The 19211-nt window shown below is 47.8% G+C and overlaps 1 protein-coding gene across 1 annotated transcript in view; it reads right to left on the bottom strand.

The window, feature by feature from the left end:
- APC2 (APC regulator of WNT signaling pathway 2) overlaps positions 1-14746 on the bottom strand; it is a 33362-nt gene extending 18616 nt beyond the window's left edge. Inside the window, exons 1-9 of the mRNA XM_061600703.1 lie at positions 14591-14746; positions 13006-13096; positions 11597-11786; positions 10637-10745; positions 9960-10073; positions 8525-8602; positions 5623-5715; positions 1833-2220; positions 542-637 (exon numbers count right to left, since the gene is read on the bottom strand). Of these exons, the coding sequence (XP_061456687.1) occupies positions 542-637; positions 1833-2220; positions 5623-5715; positions 8525-8602; positions 9960-10073; positions 10637-10745; positions 11597-11786; positions 13006-13096; positions 14591-14746 (1315 nt within the window). The remainder of the gene's footprint in view (positions 1-541; positions 638-1832; positions 2221-5622; positions 5716-8524; positions 8603-9959; positions 10074-10636; positions 10746-11596; positions 11787-13005; positions 13097-14590) is intronic.
- Positions 14747-19211: the final 4465 nt, after the last annotated feature.

The following is a 19211-nucleotide window of genomic DNA, read 5'->3' as shown; positions in this document are numbered from 1 at the left end:
CGCAACCTTCGCACCAGGCAGGCAAAACACCTTGCGGTCTACACGCCCATCACACACCCCACTGTCTATGTTCCTAATGATCGAATCACCCACTACAAGGATCCCTCCACCCCCTGGAGATATATCCTCGGCACGAGAGGATAGCTGCTCATCCCCCACGGAATGGGTCCCTTCTAAGGCAGATAGTCGTACATGCTGCAGGCAGTGCAAAACACTGGAAAGCCCCCACACCCCTGCTGGCTTCTTACCTGCATAGTTTTGTTTAAGGTTTATTACGTCAATGGGTTGGAGACTGCAGTTTAGTTGAGGTCAGGGAACAGACGGGCAGAGTGGGGGGCCCTGGCCTCCTCGCCCTGCTGCCGAACTCACTCTGCTGCTTAACTCGCCTTGATGCTTCGTCAGCTGGGGCTTCCTCTAGCTCATGGAATGGAGATGCAGAGATTGAATCAGGGGCCTCCCATCTGCACAGCAGGGCTGCCATCCTTGAACTTACGGCCTCTCAAGCCGTTGAAACTGCCCCCTGTCCCAAAATATAACTTACCCAGCTCATTCATGGCCCGGCGATACTCCTCGTCAAACGAGAGCTTCATGACAGCACACGTCGCTTGGCAGATCTGCGGCTCGATGGGGACGGGGCCTGCCAAAGGAGGCAGCAGGGAGGGGAGCCAGTCAGTACAAAATGTATTGATCTATCACCTTTCCATATATATAGATATAAATGCTGTAGACACTTGACATCTGAACGAAAAGTCTGTAACAACAATGCAAACATGGTCCACACACGCCCCCGACGGTGGTACAATCCTGCTAGGACTGTGGACCTGGCCTTGTAGGGCAATCATGGGAACCTTGGAATTTGCCTTAATACCAAGTCCGATCATTGCTCCATCGAGCTCAGTATTGTCTACACTGACTGGCAGTGGTTCTCCAGAATTTCAGACTGAGGGGTCTGTTCCAGAATTACCTGGAGATACCGGGGGTTGAATCTGGGACCTTCTGCATGCAAAGCAGACACTCCACCACCGAGCTGTGTTTCTTCTCCCTCCCCGCCCCAAAATCATAAATTGTAGAGTTGGAAGGGACGCATAAGGCCATCTAGTCCAACCCCCTGCTCAATGCTGGAATCCAACTTAAAGCATCCCCAACAGGTGTCTGTCCAGCTGCCTCTTGAAGGCCTCCAGCGTTGGAGAGCCGGCCACATCCCTAGGTCATTAGTTCCATTGTCGTACTGCTCTAACAGGAACAAAAGGAAGGGTTGTATTCAAGGCTAGCCCTACTCAGAACAGATCCATTGAAGTTAATAGACATGACTAACTTAAGATCAGTCATTTCAATGGGTCTGCTCTGCATAGGACTTGAGCTGAACACAGCTCTGCCTGGTGAATGAACTTGAGGTCTTCTGCACAATTAGCAGGTGCTCTGCCACTGAGCTACTTCTAAAAATAAAATGAGGGTCTAGTCTCTCATGGTTCTGAATAAAGGGCTGATTTAAATAGGGACGTAAGAAGCTGCCTTGTACAGACCTCAGGGTCCCTCTCGCTCAGCACTGACTGGGAGCGGCTCACCATGTTTTCCGGTAGGGCATGGAAATCACTTGGAGACACCAGGGATTGAATCTGGGGACCCTTCTGCATGCAAAGCAGGTGCTCTAGCCACTAAGCGATGCTCCCTTCCCCTACGAACATACTCAGAAGTAAGCCCTGGGTTCAGTACCCTTCCTGGCTAGCTGCAGCGGCGTCACCAGAGAGTTCAGCCCAGCAAACATCCTCCGACTTGCCCAGCAAAGCCACAGAAAGCAAAACAGAGAGGGAGACATTGCAAGGCCATTGTACCTGCTCCCCCATCGGGGGTCTTCCCTCCTTCCTTGTCCTGCCCCTTGAGCCAGTCCCAGCAGGTCTCCGAGTAGGAGCGGATCTGTTCCAAAACGTGAAGCACCCTCATCTCCTTCTTGGCCTGCCCTTCATCCGGCTGGGAGAATATGATGTTGTGCAGGGCGGCATTTGCACGCATGCGGCAGTCCTTCCCACCCCCTCCAGGGCTGTCCGGGGGGCCCGGCTCCCGGTCCGTGTCGTGGAGGATCTGGATGAGGAGAGGGAGGCATCCCGACTTCCGCATAGCCAGGCAGCTTTCTTGGGAGCTGGACATGGCCAGCAAGGTGCGGGACATGTCCTCTTTGTCCCGCGTGGCCAGCATGGAAAGGAGCCAGAAGACCATCTCCACCTGGAGAGATCAGAAGGAGCACCCTAGGTGAGCAAGCAAGGAGAGCCAACGCAGCTGCAGATTTCACGTCGGCCACCAGGGGGAGCTGAAGTGACATTTCTCTGAGACCTATAGCTGGGGCTTGGGTCATAGACAGCTGCTCTATACTGACTCAGACTAGCTCAGTATTGTCTGCACTGACTGGCAGCAGCTATCCAGGGTTTCAGACTCAGGTGCATTTCATCTGGGAAGATGCTCTGCCACTGAGCTCTTGCACTAACAATAAAGTCAATTGCAGCTGGTGGCTCCATGTCAGTGCAGTGGAATCCACTCCGGGTTTTAGTCCAATCTCTCCAGCACCTTGGGCAGCTCCTTGAAAGATCGGGAAAAAACCCAGAGCAGATTCCACTGCCCCACCAACATGGAGCCATTGCCTGCAGCTGAATAATGTAAGGCTCTAGTCCTCATGGTTCTGAATAAAAACCCAGCACAACTGGGGACAGGGAGGGATCAGCACGTGGCTGAAATAGTTTGGGAAAAGGGCAAGCAAAGGCAGGGGGGAGCACATGAAAGCGCCGCACAAGATTATACAGTGGTGTGAAGAACGTGGATAGAGAGGAGCTTTCTCCCATAACGCTACACCTCGGAGACATCCAATGAATCTGAATGTTAGGAGATTCAGGACAGACAAAAGGAAGGCGTTCTTCATGCAGCGCAGAGCTAAACTGCGGAACTCCCTTCCGCAGAAGGCAGTGATTGGCCACAAACTTGGAGGGCTTTAAAAGAGGATTAGACACATTCATGGAGGAGGAAACGGCTATCAAAGGCTACTAGCCACGATGGCTATGTTCTCCCTCCACCACCAGAGGCAGTGCCTCTCTGGATGTCAGACACTGGGAATCACAAGTGGGGAGAGTTGCCATTGTGCTCGGGTCGTGCTTGTGAGCTTCCCAATTTGGGGCATCTGGTTGGCCACTGCGAGAACAGGAGGGTGGGCACAGATGGGCCCCCTTTAGCCTGATCCTGCTGCAGGGCTCGTCTGAAGTTCTTAACCCTGAGCAGAAGCATTGCACGCTGCAACATTTTGCTGCAGATCCCACATGTTAGGTATTAGCTTCCAAGCCAAGTTCAAGGTTCTAGTTTTGGTGTACAGAGCCTTATACAGCTTGGGACCAGGATCCCTGAAAGATCATCTTACTCTTTATATACCTTATATTGCTGCCCTGGGCTCCTACTGGGAGGAAGGACGGGATATAAATCTAATTAATTAATTAATTAATACCCAGTCGATCACTGTGCTCTGCAGGTAAGGGCCTCCTGCAGATACCATCTTATCAGGAGGTCTGTTCCACACAACTTAGGAAACAGACCTTTAGTGTGGCGGCACAGACATTTTGGAATTCCCTCCCCTTAAATATTAGACAAGCACCATCTCTGTTATCTTTTTAGCACCGACTGAAGACCTTCCTCTTTCAACAAGCCTTTTAAGTAGAGACCTTAGTCCAGTCTGCATCTGTGCTGGAATTGCTTTTTAATATGTTTTTAAAGATTTTTTAAAATAAGTTTTTAAGATGGTTTATTTTTAAAATATTTTTAAGATGTTTTGCTTTTGAGATGTTTTAGTGTTTTGCCCTTTATTTACCACCCTCGGCTCCTTTTGGAACGAAGGGCAGGAAAGAAGCTTAATGAATAAATAAACTACAAGTCATTTAATAAGCTTCCAATTCAGCAAAGGGATCTGCTGAAAAAACACACTAATTGCTTCAAGAGACACATTTGATCCATGAGAGCTTTTGGGTTGTGGCCATCACCTGCACATAATTACTCTTTCAACAAGCCTTTTAAGTAGAGACCTGATCCCAGTCTGCATCTGTGCTGAAATTGCTTTTTCAGATGTTTTTAAAGTTGTTTTCTATAGGTTTTTTTTTGATGTTTTGTTTTAACGTGTTTTAAAGCCTTTTGTTTTTAATATGTTTTTAAGATGTTTTAGAGTGCTTTTAGTGTTTTTGTTTGCCGCCCTGGGCTCCTTCTGGGAGGAAGGTCAGGATATAATAAATATAATAAATCCAGATGTTAAAAAACAAGTTAGGCTACACAAATTTTTTTGGGGGGGGGAATTAAAGAAGCAGTTTTTAAAAATATGCATTCTAAAAAGCATGTAAAATGAAATGCTGTATGTTTTTAAAAACATGGCTGTGCTCAAGGGCTGATGCCACGGTGGCATTTTTCTCTGAACGGAGAAATTTTTCTAACGTTAAACCTCAGGGGGGTTCCTTCCAATTGGCAGGTGGTTGCATCATTTGGCAACCTACCAACTTCCATGTGGCATCTTTTCCCTCTGAATCACCTAGCTGTGCATCTAATGATCAGCAGAATCAGGTAATCCAGAGGTTCCCAAACTGTGGTTCATGAGCTTCATCCCAGGGATCCGCGGCATGCCCTCATGAAATATCCGTATAGATTGTTACATTTTATTTTTAATTCCTTTCCCCCCCTTTCTCTTATTTGTTTGTTTGCTTGTTTATTTGATAGGCTGGTTGATTGATTGATTGATTTTCTGCCCTTCCTCCCAGCAGAAATCAAAGAAGCAATTAAAATGCAGTTAAAAATCACGCAGCACCTTGGACAGCGCATTACAATGGCTTCAACAGGCAGGAAAATCAGGAAGTGGGGTCTGCCAAAACCCTCACCAATTTTCAAGTGCAGAGGAGGGGGGGAAAGGTTGGGACTCAGTGATGTACACAGAATGGCCTTACACATTAGAGTGTAAGACGTTACATCGAATCTCCATCCTCAGCATTATCTGCACGAAAAGGTTTGGAACTATCTTCAGCCTGAGGGCTACTTGCCAGGGGCCGGCCCAGAGGCAAAAGATGGCTGAGGAATGGATGACATTTTTGCCTTTGCACAACTCTTGTCTCCTACATCTAGACAAGCAAGAGGTAGGTTCAGACCTCAAGGACACATGTCCAGCCAGGCAATAAGGGGTGTGTCCTAGGGAAATGGTGTGTGGCTCTTCAACAGTTTTGTGGGCCAGATGGAGAGACATGGAGGGCCACATTTGGACCCCAGGCTCTCCAACCCTGACCTACACTGATCCTCCCCAGCTTAGCCATCAACAAAGGTATTGGCAAGAGCCTGTAGCTCACCAGTCACTCAGAGATGTGGGCCAACAGGAGATGACAAGGGTTGAATTTGGGATTTTCTACATGGGGAGCTCTCCGACGGGGACGGGGCCTCCTCCTAGGAGTTACCCTTCCTCCCAAACCCCGGAACGGGGCTGATGGCAGTTGTAGTCCAAGGCACCTAGAGGGCACCAGGCCCTGGAAAGGCTGCTATATGTTTGAGTACAAATGTTGCACTTCATTTCTACTCTTTGTTTTACAACTGAAATGCATCAACGTCAAACCAAACTGTTTTTACCTTGCTGTTGCCTGGGTGACTGACCCCTTCTTCGGGGTGCGTTGGGACCTCAAGGTTGGCGTCCCCCTCCATGCTGGGCAATTTCCCACAGAGCTGCAAAAAGCGGATGTAAAAGAACAAACAAACAGTTGAAACCTGGCTGCCACACCCTGCCGGGATTTGCAGGTTCTTGGAGAAATCCAGACGGTTTCAGAAGGTACGGAAGAAGCTGTCTTGTTTCAGCTCAAATGATTGGCCTGTCTGGCTCAGTATTACCTAGACTGACTGACAGCGGCTCCTCAGGATTTCAGGCAAGGGGGGTCTTAGCTCTTCCTCCAAAAAATAAGACTCTAGTCCTCATGGTTCTAGCTGAAGGAGCTGATTAAAATAGAGGAAGCCATCTTGCGCCAAGGCAGATCGTTGGTCGAAATTAGCACAGGATTGTTTACACACTGATTGACAGCACTCTCTCCAGGGTTTCAAGCAGGGAATGTTTTTCAGCCAAATCTGGAGACTCTGGGGATTCATTTTAATTTCATTTCACTTCAGCAATCTATATACTGTTAAATTACAGTTGTCTCTAAGCGGTGTACAGGAGACTCAACACAGTAAAACTAAAGTAAGTTCTTAAAACTATAAATCAGAATTCAATTAAAAAGACCGCAAAAAAAATTATTTGGTAAGTCCTGAAAGTTCAACAGGGAGGGAACCCATCTGACTTCAACTGGAAGGAAATTCCATAAAACTGGGCCCACAATTACTGAATACGCTGCTCCTGGTGGATAAAACCTGGGACCTTTGGCATGTACAGCAGATGCTGTGCCACTGAGCTATGGCCCTTCCCTTACAGATAAAGATACTAGTCCTCATTGTTCTGGATAAAGGGCCGATTTAAATAGCACCTGAGGTAGCATCACTTTGGGGTGTTATGGGAAATTAAAGTGTGTGTGTGTGTGTGTGTGTGTGTGTGTGTGTGTGTGTGTGTGTGTGTGTGTGTGTGTGTGTGTGTGTGTGTGTGTGTGTGTGTGTGTGTGTGTGTGTGTGTGTGTGTGTGTGTGTGTGTGTGTGTGTGTGTGTGTGTGTGTGTGTGTGTGTGTGTGTGTGTGTGTGTGTGTGTGTGTGTGTGTGTGTGTGTGTGTGGAAATGGCTGTCGCCGTATGAGCTTCATTGACCTCCCTGTGGCGAATGCAAAACCTGCGATGCCAGAGCTGGCTTGATCCAGGGACTTTTCAAAGCTCTGGGCCTATTGCCAGCCACATCGCTCGCTCGCTCTGTCACACACAATGGAAGCTTTGCCGAATCCGAGCAGCCCAGCCCTGTTGCGGCCACCAAGCCAGATCTCCGTCTCTTGGTTGACCTACTTCTCATCTCCATAGCAACTGCCCCTTTTCCACGGCGCTGGAGGCCTGAACAAAAGCCAAACTCTCCTCCTTCTCTCCAAGCCACGGGGAGAAGAACAACCAGTTCCATTCTCCGAACGTCCCTCACATCCTCCAATAATTCCTACCCACCATGCACTGTCCTCCCTGGCAAATCATGGTCATGCTTTTTGTCACCTACAGGGACCACAGAGAGCTACAAAGTGAGTGAAGGTCACTTCCAGATGACCCATTTATCTGGTCACCTTGATTTTTTTCCAGAGAGGTTAGACTGTTTAGGCTCTTAGACTGTTTAATGCACATTTGTTCTGATTCGTTTATGGGGAGGTTAGATTACAATGGTGTCAAATCAGGGGCCATCTCACACTTTCCAGGGCAGATGAGGGGTGTGGCCTGGGCAAAAAAGGGCATAGCTGGTGAAAGGAGTGCGAGAGCTCCGAGGGCCGGAAAGAGACTTCGAGTGCCATGTCTGGGCTTGTACAAGTCAATATTCCTTGTACGAGCCTTCTTATAACGTATGAAATAAATGACTGATATCTGTGGAAAAATGTGTCTTGAGGCCACCAGCACTCAGTAAACTGGTTCCCATCCATAGAGAAACTGGTAGTAGCGTAGTGGTTCAAGCAGACATTGTTGGACTCCCCTCAGCTCTGACCATGGGCCCTGATGACTAGGTCGGGTAAGAGTTGGAGCCCTGGAAGGCCATGGATGATCATCCCTGGTTATTACTGGGGAGATCTGCATTCAAGTCCACACTCAGCCACACAGCTGACAGGGCAGCCTCGGACGACACTCACAAGAGCCCTGCCTAACCCACCTTGCAGGGTGGTTGTGTGACTCCACCATCCGCTGGAGCCCATGGTTAGCTTTCCTCATCAGTCAACAGCCCTTCCTAAGAAAAAAGTCCCACACTGCCTTCTATATAGGAACAGAATTAGACACAGACATGTATAAATCCACTCATCATCGCCCTCCCACTGGTGACCTTGTCGGTGGTGCCGCCACCGAGTGTTGGCTGGTTGGCAATGACCCATGGCAGGGCCTTTACAGTGGTGGCTCCCCTTTTGTGGAATGCTCTTCCCAGCAAGCTGCATCTGTCTCCATCACTACTGACTTTTAGGAGGAAGTTGAAAACATTCCTGTTTAGCCGGGCATTTGCATTGGATAGCTGAAGGAGACTGTTCCTGGCAACCAGATGATCACTGATGAAAGAATGTTTTTAAGCTGCGCAACTGTTTTCAGCTGTGTTTTAACAATATTTTTTAGCTGTGTTTTCAATTGTAATTGTGTTTTGGAATGTTTTTAAGTGTTTTTTTTAGTGTTTTCCTTTTTTCAAGTTCAGTTCTTTTGTTTATGTTTACAGCTCTGGGCTCCTTCAAGAGGAAGGATGGGATATAAATTGTTGTTGTTGTTAATTATAATTATAATAATAATAACAATTAGATTTATATGCTTTCCTTCCTCCCAACAGCAGCCCAGGGCAGCAATAATAATAATAATAATAATAATAATAATAATAATAATAATAATAGAATTGTCCGCACCTGTGGCTCTGACTGCTGCACCTTCTCTTGGGCTTCAATTACTTCTTTGTCGATCTGTTCCAGCCGAGATGCTCGAATCTGCAAGTTTCAAAATAAAATAAAAAGGCTGCATTATGACACCCCCAGTTTCCACACAGCCGCCTAGAGGAGCCTCAGGGTCGGGGGCCGAACGCAGCCCTGCCGGCCTCTCCCTCTGGCCCTTGGACTTCTCCACAGGACACCCCCCTCAATAGCCCACTGCCTGGCTGGAAATGTGCCCTTGAATTCTGATTTTGCCTTTGCTTGCCTGGAAGGAGGAGAGAGGAGCATGTAGATATTGTTTAAACGTAAAATTTACCTTAATTGTTCCACCTGTGTTTGCGTCTGATACCACCTGAAACTGCCATGTGGCCCTTGGGAGGTTGTCCAGAAGTGAGTGTGGCCCTCAGAGTGGAGATACCAGGGACAGAACCAAGGACCTTCTGCCGGGAAAGCAGAAGCTCTTCCCCTGAGCTACAGTCCTTCCCCTTAAGCTAAAAGTAAGATTCTAGTCCTCATAGTTCTGAATAAAGGGATACTTTCCCAAAATAGGAAGATGCCTTCTGGGGAGCCAGACCATTGGTCTGTCTAGCTCAGTATTGTCTACACTGACTGGCAGCAGCTGTCCAGGGTTTCAGGCAGGAGTCTCTCCCAGGCCTACTTGGAGATGTCATTGGGGATTGAACTTGGGTCCTTGTGCATGCAAAGCAGATGCAAAGCACTTCACTGCAAAGCAAAGCACTGAGCTGTGGTCCTTTCCACTAAGACAAAGATTCTAGTCCTCATAGTTCTGAATGTAGGGCTACTTTAAACAGGAACACAGGAAGCTACTTTACACGGTCCATCTAGCTCAGGATTATCATTATTGTTGTTGTTGTTGTTATTATTATTATTATTAAACATTCCCAAAGCAGCAAAATTTAGCTGCAACAAAAAGAAGTCTCTGCACTGACTGTCAGCGGCTCTCCAGGGTGTCAGTAACAAGTCTTAGCCCTCCATCCTAAAAAATGTAAGATGCCAGTCCTAAGGGCTGGTTTAGATATAAGAGAAGATTAAGGGGAGATGTCTGAAGGGCTGCCCCCAGGCAGAAGACAGAGCAGCCTCGTTCTCTGTTGATCCAGAAGGCAGGACTAGAAACAGATGGGTGAAATGGTGGGTAAGTAGATTTTGCCCAATCACTAAGAAAGAGTTGCCTAAACGCTGGGGAGAGTTGTCTGAACGTGGATGAGACTGCCTCAGGAAGGGCTGAACTCTCCAACAGTGATGGAGGTGTTTAAGCAGAGGCTGGATGGCCTGTCTGTCTGGGATGCCACCGTTGCATCCTGCACTGAACCGGGGGTTGGGCTAGATGACCTTCAAGGCACTCTTTCCAGCTCTGAAATTCTACGTCCCGTCGGTGCATAGCCTCTCCCCTCACCTGTGCTCTTTGCACCATTTCATCGGTTGTCCCAAATCGCTCCTCCATGAGTGTGCGGATGTGCTGGGCTTCAAATTCCAATTGCTGGCGGATCAGGTCCATTTGCATTGAGAACTAGACAAAGGGGGGAAGGTGCAAAAACAATCACAAGACTGTTCCCCTGAGCTGTGACCTACACAAGTGCGTGCGTGGAAACACACACACACACACCTATATATATATATATATATATATATACATTTTGATTTATTTATTTTTAAAGTGAAGCGAAAGCATTGTGCTGATCAATGCTAAAGCAATAATGTGTTTGGAAATGGACTGCTGCCTTAACATCGATCAACAGAGCCTAAGATGTAGCATTTTGTGGAGTTAATTAAAATAATTAAACACACACACAACACAAAGCTTAATTTTTATACAGAATTTGCCCAAGTTAAACATAGCCCCCCAAATGTTAAGAAAAGAGTGAATCAAACACACTCAAATTAGTTAGGACGGAGAGTACAAATTCATCAAAACGTTTAGGCAAAAAAGTTTTAGAGTTGCGCCACATTTCCGTACTAGCTCCCCACTGTGCGGAATCCCTCTCCCTGTAGACACACACACACACCAGGGACTTGGAACTTGAGAAACTGGGCACGATCTTTGGTCACTCAAGCCCCGATATGCTTACTTACCGTCTCTACGTGAGGGAGCTCATGCAGCCGCTGGGAGAGACTTTGGAGCTGAGTGTAATACCACAACTGATCTTTTTCCTCATTTTCAATCTCACTCAAAAGAAAACACCTGGGGAGGGGAGGGGAAATGGAGGGGGGAACAAACATCAGAGAAGGAAAGAGTAGGTTGCACGTCAGGGCCATTTTGGTTTCCTATCTTCACATATGGGGTCTTGGAACTGGTAGTGATGACTGACCGGTTAAGATGGGTGAGAAATGCGACTCAGTTTGCAATCGTCCTTCAGAATTCGCACTTCTTATTTTTATTTATTTATTTATTGAATTTATTAGTCGCCCATCTGGCTGGCTGTCCAGCCACTCTGGGCGACGTACAACATAGGCATACAATACGTAGGCATTAAAAATCCAAAAACAATGAAGATAAAATCTAACCCACCCCAAAAGCCTGCCTGAAGAGCCAGGTCTTCAAGGCCCAGCGGAAGCTCACCATGGAAGGGGCATGGCGGAGATTATTTGGGAGGGAGTTCCACAGGGTGGGGGCCACAATTGAAAAAGCCCTCTCTCTAGTCCTCACCAGTTTGGCTGTTTTGACTGATGGGATGGAGAGGTCTTTTGAGGCTAATCTTGTTGGGCGGCATAGCTGATGATGCTGGAGGCACTGAGCCGAGACCATATAGGGATTTAAAGGTCAAAACCAGCACCTTGAATTGGGCCCGGTAAGCAACTGGTAACCAGTGCAGCTCTTTTAGCAATGCACGACACAGCTCTCCAACCCAAAAATGGGTAAAAGTGTGCATTAGCATGATGCCATGGGTGAAAAACCACATACCAAAATGCACCCCGTTAGGAGAAACGGCTTGCAAAAAACGCGTACATGAGTCGAAACAAAAACCGACCAGGATGGAGGAATCTCCTTCCAATCCCAGCTACGGCTCTAGCCTCATCGCTTCCCCCCTTTACCTCTCTCTGTCGAGTTCTTCCAGGAGCCGGATCGTGGCCCGGCTCAGATCCCCCATGCTGTCTTGCCTCTGGAGCGAGGCCGAATGAGCCGGGCTCTGCTCAGGGCTCTGGCCTTGGCCGACGGGCTCGGGGACCAGCGCCGGCAGGTGGAACTTAAGGTTGTACAAGCTGGTGATGTCCATCTGCAGGGCTGCAGGAGGAAGGGGGATGGAAGCAATTGTGACATTGTGTGTGTGTGGGACCTCAAGCCTGGAAACCAAATGTGGCCCTCCAGGCCCTCTCTGTGTGGCCCTTGGAACTCTCTCAAGGCCACACCCCTCACTGGCCCTGCATTGACCCTTTGAGTGTTTTAGCCTGGCTGAAAATGTGCCCAGGAACTCTTGCTTGCCTGAATGGCGGACAAAGAGGAGTGTGAGCAAGGGTATAGTGGTCCAGGGTCTCAGAGGGTCTTAGTTTTTTGGGAACAGGGTCCCTATGCCTTCAGGATCGTATGAGCAAATCAGCATGAAAGGGAAATGGGTTGGCCGCCAAGAAGAGTTTTCTCACATGCTTCCTTGTCCTTTCCTGCTGATTGGAGCCAATCAGAGCGAAAGGAGGTGAGTCAGTCACTGAGAAGACTCTTCTGAGCAGCTAATACTCTCCTGTTTGATGCTCATTGGCATGTGGGGGGGGGAAGAAGATCTCATTCTCAACCCAACAGCAAAAAAAATAGGAGGAGGTGAGGCTGTGACTAAAATGAAGGGACACTGCACTTGTAAATTTGCCACTACACTCCTGGGTATGACAGTGCATGTAGACACTGGCCTACTGTGCAAAGACAGTTGTTTGAGTTCAACTACATTCTGCTCAGAGTGGAGCCTACTGAAATGAATGGACTCAAGGGAGCCACGCTAATTGCAGTGAGTCTGCTTCTCTGAGGGCGACAAACGCTGGAGGCAACCCGATGTTGACAGTAATTGCCCCGCCCACTTTTGCCTCTGGCTCCATCCACCACTAGCACATGGCCCTCAGAAGGTTGACCAGGAGGAAATGAGGCCCCTGGGGCATAACTCAGTGCCCGAATTCTTCAATCCGGTTTTACTGTGTATGGTTTTTTTATATATAATTGTTAGAGTATGCACTGGCTGCAGCTCATGGGAGTTACTGTCCATGGCAGAGTTTTTGGTATGTATACAAATATTTGCAGAAATAAATGCTCTGTCAAGTCTGGTAGTTGAAAGAATAAAGAAACTTAAGGTTTATTTACTACCAAGGGGTAAAGTCATACAAGCTGAAGCAGCCAGGCGGGTTCCACTCCGGCAGCCGTTACTGACATGGTTCAGGTCACTTGAAACATGTTTTGGTGCTTTACCCCTAACAGTCCTTGAGTGTGCTTGAGTGTGAGGACAAGACAATGTACAAAGGCTCACCTTTCAACTGGTCTAGAACCTCCATCTGCCCCGAGGACACCATCATCTTGGCTTCCTGTTCTAGTTTGCCCTGGAGGTGCTTCAGGACTTCCTGGGGCAGAAAGGATAACACAGAAAGCGGGTCAGAACGAGGCACGCTACCTGCACATGCTCAGGGGCCCCCTGCCATCATCTTATGCCTGACCACCGTTAGGTGGCAAGTTGAAGTTAGCTTAGTCGTGATCACGACACACCGTGTTCTGTGTAAAGGACCCTAGGTAGATTTCTAGAATGGTTACTAAGCTCAGTGATAAGATAATCATCTATCTTTCTGTCTTCCATCCATCCATCCATCCATCCATCCATCCATCCATCCATCCATCCATCCATCCATCCTCTCTCTCCCCCCATATTCATATATAGATGTGTGCACACACACTCTCCAGATTTTTATTTGCACACAATCCTCTCATTAACTGTCTATCACATATCCGACACACATCCTACAGATACCATCTATCTATCCGTCACACACACACCCTTGCTCTCCACACACACACATAGATATTCTCTCTCTGAATATATATATATACACACATGCATATCTATCACATATCTAACACACACATCCTCTCTCTATATATATACATCTATATAACTATCACATATCTAGCACACACACATCCTATCTCTATCTGATCAATATCACACCCATGTGTATATAGATATTGACTCTCTCTCTCTCTCTCTCTCTCTCTCTCTGTCCAGACTATCACATACCTAGCACACATACATTATCTACCTATCTACATCCTCTGCACATCCATCCATCCGTCCGTCTGTCCATCCATCTATTTTCGTCTGTCCGTCCGTCCATTTCCATCCATCCATCCACACTTGCTAATTCTGCCTGCTGCTCCAACAACATTTGGAGGAAGCCGCTTCATACCGACAAACCCTTGGTCCATGTAGCTCAGTATTGTCTACACTGACGGGCAGCGGTTTGAAGGCAGGTAGTCTCTCCCAGCCCTACCTGGAGATGCCATTGGGGGATTGAACCAAATGGGACCTTCTGCCTGCAACGGGACTGCTGGACATGTCAGCAACACAGGACAGACCATTGGGTGCACCAAGGCCACTGCCGTCTACACTGACCAGAAGCAATGGCTCTCTAGGGTTTCAAGCAGGGTCTCTTCTCCCAGCCAATAGGGATTGACTCTGGGACCTTCTGCATGCAAAGTAGGTGCTCTGCTACTCCCCTTAAAAATGCAGTAACATTCCAGTCCTCATGGTTGTGAATCAAAGGCTAATTTAAAGCAGGGATGTAGGAAGCTGCTTCATGCCGAGTCAGGCCGCCGGTCCATCTAGCATGGTGTTACCTACTACACTAACTGGCAGCTTGTGCCCCAGCCCAATCTGGAGGTGCCATTGGGGCTTGAACCTGGGACCTTTGGCATGTGAGGCAGATGCCCTACCCACTGAGCTACAGCCCTTCCCCTAAAAGACTGGAGGGTAGAGGCTGTTGTGTGAGCCAAAAAACAAACAAAACCCAGGCTTGAGGTCTATTTGCTAATCCCCCCCTAGAATCACATACAAAGTTGCTCACCTTCATATCCGACGTCTCATTTGCTAGCTTGGAGAGATGGTTGGAATTGTCCGCCAGCTCCCGGCGGAGATGGGTGTTCTCCGTCTTCAGGGCCTCCACCTGTCTCACCAGCTGGTCGTACGATGCACTAGAAGCCGTCATCTTCAGCTCCTCCATCGACTGGAAACAGATGCGTGGAGGGTTTATCCATGGTGTGGAAACAGCATGCACGGACATTCTAACACAGGGAAGTCCAAACGTGGTGGGTGGGTGTGTATGTATATATATATATGTATGTGTATATATATATATATATATATATATATATATATATATATATATATATATATATATATATGTATGTGTATATATATATATATATATATATATATATATAAACGTAATTGTGATTAACCAAACAGAGGTTTTTATTATATACATATACATACACACACACACACATATATATATAGCCAGTGTGGTGTAGTGGTTAAGGTGTTGGACTACGACCTGGGAGACCAGGGTTTGAATCCCCACATAGCCATGAAGCTTACTGGGTGACCTTGGGCCAGTCACTGCCTCTCAGCCTCATGAAAGCCCTATTCATAGGGTCGCCATAAGTCGGAATCGACTTGAAGGCAGTACATTTACATTTTTATCACCAACACAAACATAGGGTTCTGTCGGATTAATTCCTAAAGACAGAAAGTGGCAAGCATCCAAAAAGCCAAGATTAAAAAAGGGGAAACCCCAAGATGCTGGAAAACCTTCCTCTTTCAACAAGCCTTTTAAGTAGAGACCTTATCCCAGTCTGCGTCTGTATTGGAATTGCTTTTTAATATATTTTAAAAACTTTTCTTTTTTTAAAAAAACCAATGTTTTTAACCTTTAAAAAAAAGTCTTGAAAGCTTTTAAAAAATGTTTTTAAAGATGTTTTGTTTTAATGTATTTTAAAGTCTGTTTTTATGATGTTTAAAGTGTTTTTAGTGCTTTTGTTTGCCGCCCTGGGCTCCTGCTGGGAGGAAGGGCGGGATATAAATCAAATAATAAATAAATAAAAATGTGGTTATTTTCAAAAAAAGCCCAACACATTTCGGCCACTATATTGTCTGGCCTTCGTCAGGGGATAGACTGGTCTGCAATATTCTTTTCTAGTAAAATTGCTTGAAATGATAGATGGCCACAAAGCACGGGTCCCAAACCATGATCCGCAGATCAGCAGCGATCTGCATCATGTCTGTGGATTTGTGGTTGGAGAGAGGAGATGGCATATCCATCGCGGTGAACATTCTTCTCTTATTTCAAATATTGTATTTACAATTTGAATGCTATGGAACACAACCCAATGCAATATAAGAGATCAAACCGGCCGTTCAAACACAATTCAAAATTGCACAGCAGCATTGCAAGGAGGGCAACAGCATAGGTGACTGTTCACTGTTTCTCAGGTTCCATTTTGGGAATAGGTGATAATGCATATATCCAGTCCAGTCCAGCAACATCTGCAGGGGTATAAGTTGTAACTGCTGTTCTTTAAATAATGTTGTAATTGCTGGTTTTTTAAAATAATGATATTTGTTATTTAATTGCCTTCACTGATATATTTTTATCCTTGTGCCTATTTTTTTGTAAGCCGCCTTGAGGGCCTTTGGAAATTAATAATAATTAACAAAGTGGCCTGCCAAGGCTCCCCGGCAATTTTTAAGGGGGTCCCTGGGAGAAAAGGTTTGGGAACCACTGGTGAAGACAGCGCTTTGCTGGATGAACTGGCGGTCCCACTCTGGGTAAGGCAACTTTCTGTCGCAACCAGCTCTTTATTCAGAACCATGAGGACTAGAACCTTGCTTTGCTTTGAATGAAAGGCCATGGCGGCAGAGCATCTGCGGCTGCATGCAGAAGGTCCCAGGTACTTGGATTGTCCCCTGCCTGAAACCCTGGACAGCTGCTGCCAGCCTGTGTGTGTGTGTGTATGCAATTGTGATTAACAAAACAGAGTTTTATTTTAGTAGCAAAACGTTTCGGCTTCCGCCTTCATCAGCTGCTAATATATGTTGGCCATCTCCACTGCCCTCCCCCAGTCATCTGCCTCCGTCTTCCAGCTCTTTGTCTTCCCTCCTTCTCCCTGAGCAGTCTCTGTTCCACTGATTTCTCTATTTGGAGGATCTGACCTGCCTCTGCCATCTCAGTCCCCCTGTCTTCTCTCCATCCTCCCACCCCTACAAACACACAAGCCCAACTGGCTCCTCTCTGAGCCCCACCTTGCAAACAATAGCCACTGGTTATTATGGGAAACAGACACGCCAAGGAAACGAGAAATGCAAGCTCAATGAAATAAAGCCCCCTACTCACAGATTTCACAGGATCCTTGCCAGGCGGAGCGTCCCGACTTAACCTTTGGCCTTAGGGAATTAATTCCCACACGGATTCCTCCACACCTCAATTTTCCGGATCCACAGAAGCCCTGAGGGCCTTCTTGGGGTGTCTCTTATGGGTCTGGAGTCTCCACATACACGCCTGGCCCATTTTGTTGGATTTTTTTTAATGCTAATTTGCTGATGGGGTGCATGAATGCAAATTCTGGGGGGAAATGGGGGGACTAAACTCCAGCGCAAGCAGTTTTCTCCTTTGTGGGGTCCTCGAGTGCAAATGACAAGTCATGTGATCGGTGCATTGAAGAGCACAGCGCTGCTGAGACACCCCCCCTCGCCTCCGCACGAGTGATACGGGGCTGGCTTTGTTGGTTACGCCATACTCTCTGGAGCAGCCAAGCTCATTCCATCACTTGCAGGCCACATCGAACAGGCAGTCCTCCTGCTGTCAAGCGCGGCTGGATGCGTGTGTGCAAATATCTGCCCCTTGGGACTCCCAGATCCGTTGACACAAGAAGAAAAATGGAAATGTACTGCCTTCAAGTCGATTCCGACTTATGGCTACCCTATGAACAGGGTGTTCATGGTAAGCGGTATTCAGAGGGGTTTTCCCATTGCCCCCTCTGAGGCTAGCCCTCCCCAGCTGGCTAGGGCCTGCTCTGCTTGGCACAGCTGCACAAGCCAGCCCCTTCCTTGTCCGCAGCTGCCAGCTGGGGGCAACTGGGCTCCTTGGGACTATGCAGCTTGCCCATGGCTGCACAGCTGGCAGTGCACGTCACCCCTGAGCCACTCACTGTGGGGTGATCTTTAGCTGGCCCTTTGCACCCAGGAGACACAAGGGGATTTGAACTCACTCTGGACCCTCAGCCAGGCTCTCCTCCCCACTGTGCCATACTAGCTGTTGCCACAACAAGAAGAGACTGTGGAAAGGCAAGCCGCCTCCTACAGAGTCAGGCCGGTCCTGCATCTAGCTCCATGTCATCTACACTGGCTGGCAGCAGCTCTGTAAGAACACGGGAAGCTACCTTATACCAAGCCAGCGCAAATTAGCTCAGTAATGTCTACACTGGCTGGTAGCGGCTTTCCAGGCCTGCAGCTTTTAACTGGAGAGGCCAGAGGCCGAACCTGGGACCTTTCCACGTGCAAGGCAGATGCCGTGCTCCTGAGCTACAGCTCTCCCAATGCCCACAACAACCCTGTGAGGGAGCTTCGGCTGAGAGACAGTGACTGGCCCTAGATAACCCAGCGAGCTTCATGGCTGAGTTGGGATCTGAAACAGAGTCTCCCCTGAATCGCAAACTGAATCACATTTCTCACCCACCATGGGGGAGCAATTGCACCCGTGTGTGGGCAACAGGTGCTGATCCCCAGAGGCGTGTCAATACAACAGTGTGTGCTTGAGCGTGTGCATCTCTTGGCAGCGTGACCAGGCACTTGGAAGGGGGGATTCTTAGCAACACCGGACACTGCTTTATACCAGGTCAGACTGTTCGTCCATCCAGGCCAGCATTGTCTACTCGGACCGGCAGCAGCACTCCAGGGTCTCGGGCAGAGAAGGGCCTTTCTTATCACCCGCAACTGGATCCTATTAACTGGACAAGCCAGGAACACAGCAAGTTGCCTTGGACCGAGTGAGACCGTTGCCCCCATCTAGTTCACTGTTGCTTACCCTGACTGGCAGCGACTCTCTAGGCTTTCATACAGGCCCTGCCTAGAGATGCAGACGTGGACTGAACATGGGACCTTTTTCGTGCAAAGCAGGGCCTCTGCCACTGAGCTATGGTCCTTTCGCTAAAACTAAAGCAAGATCCCAGTCCTCATGATTGTGAATAAAAGGCTGATTTTAAATAGGGATGTAGAAAGCTGCCTTAGACAGAACCCATCTAGCTCAGTGTTGTTTACGCTGATTGGCAGTGGCTGTCTTTTAAGCAGGGAGCCTCTCTCAGCACTACCTGGAGATGTCTGCTGGGGACTGAACCTGGGACCTTCTGCATTTATTTAATTTATTTATTATTTGATTCATATCCCGCCCTTCTTCCCAGCAGGAGCCAAACAGGTACCACTAAGCTAAGGCCCTTCGCCAGGGATTGAAATCGGGTCCTGTTGCACATAGACCAGGTGTTTTCCCTAACCAGAACTCATGTTCTCTGCCCAGGAAGCCTATATTAAGCATAATGGCAGAACTGCCCTTATTTTAAGTTATTTATTCTACTAGGCTGTCCGGGGTGGGGTGGTGGCAGAGGAGATAGGCTTGAATGCCTGTTGAACACACG

Source organism: Rhineura floridana, chromosome 18 (genome assembly GCF_030035675.1).
Source record: "Rhineura floridana isolate rRhiFlo1 chromosome 18, rRhiFlo1.hap2, whole genome shotgun sequence".
NCBI lineage: Eukaryota > Metazoa > Chordata > Lepidosauria > Squamata > Rhineuridae > Rhineura > Rhineura floridana.
Note: the sequence above shows the minus strand (reverse complement) of the source record. Positions and strands in the feature narration are given on the sequence as shown.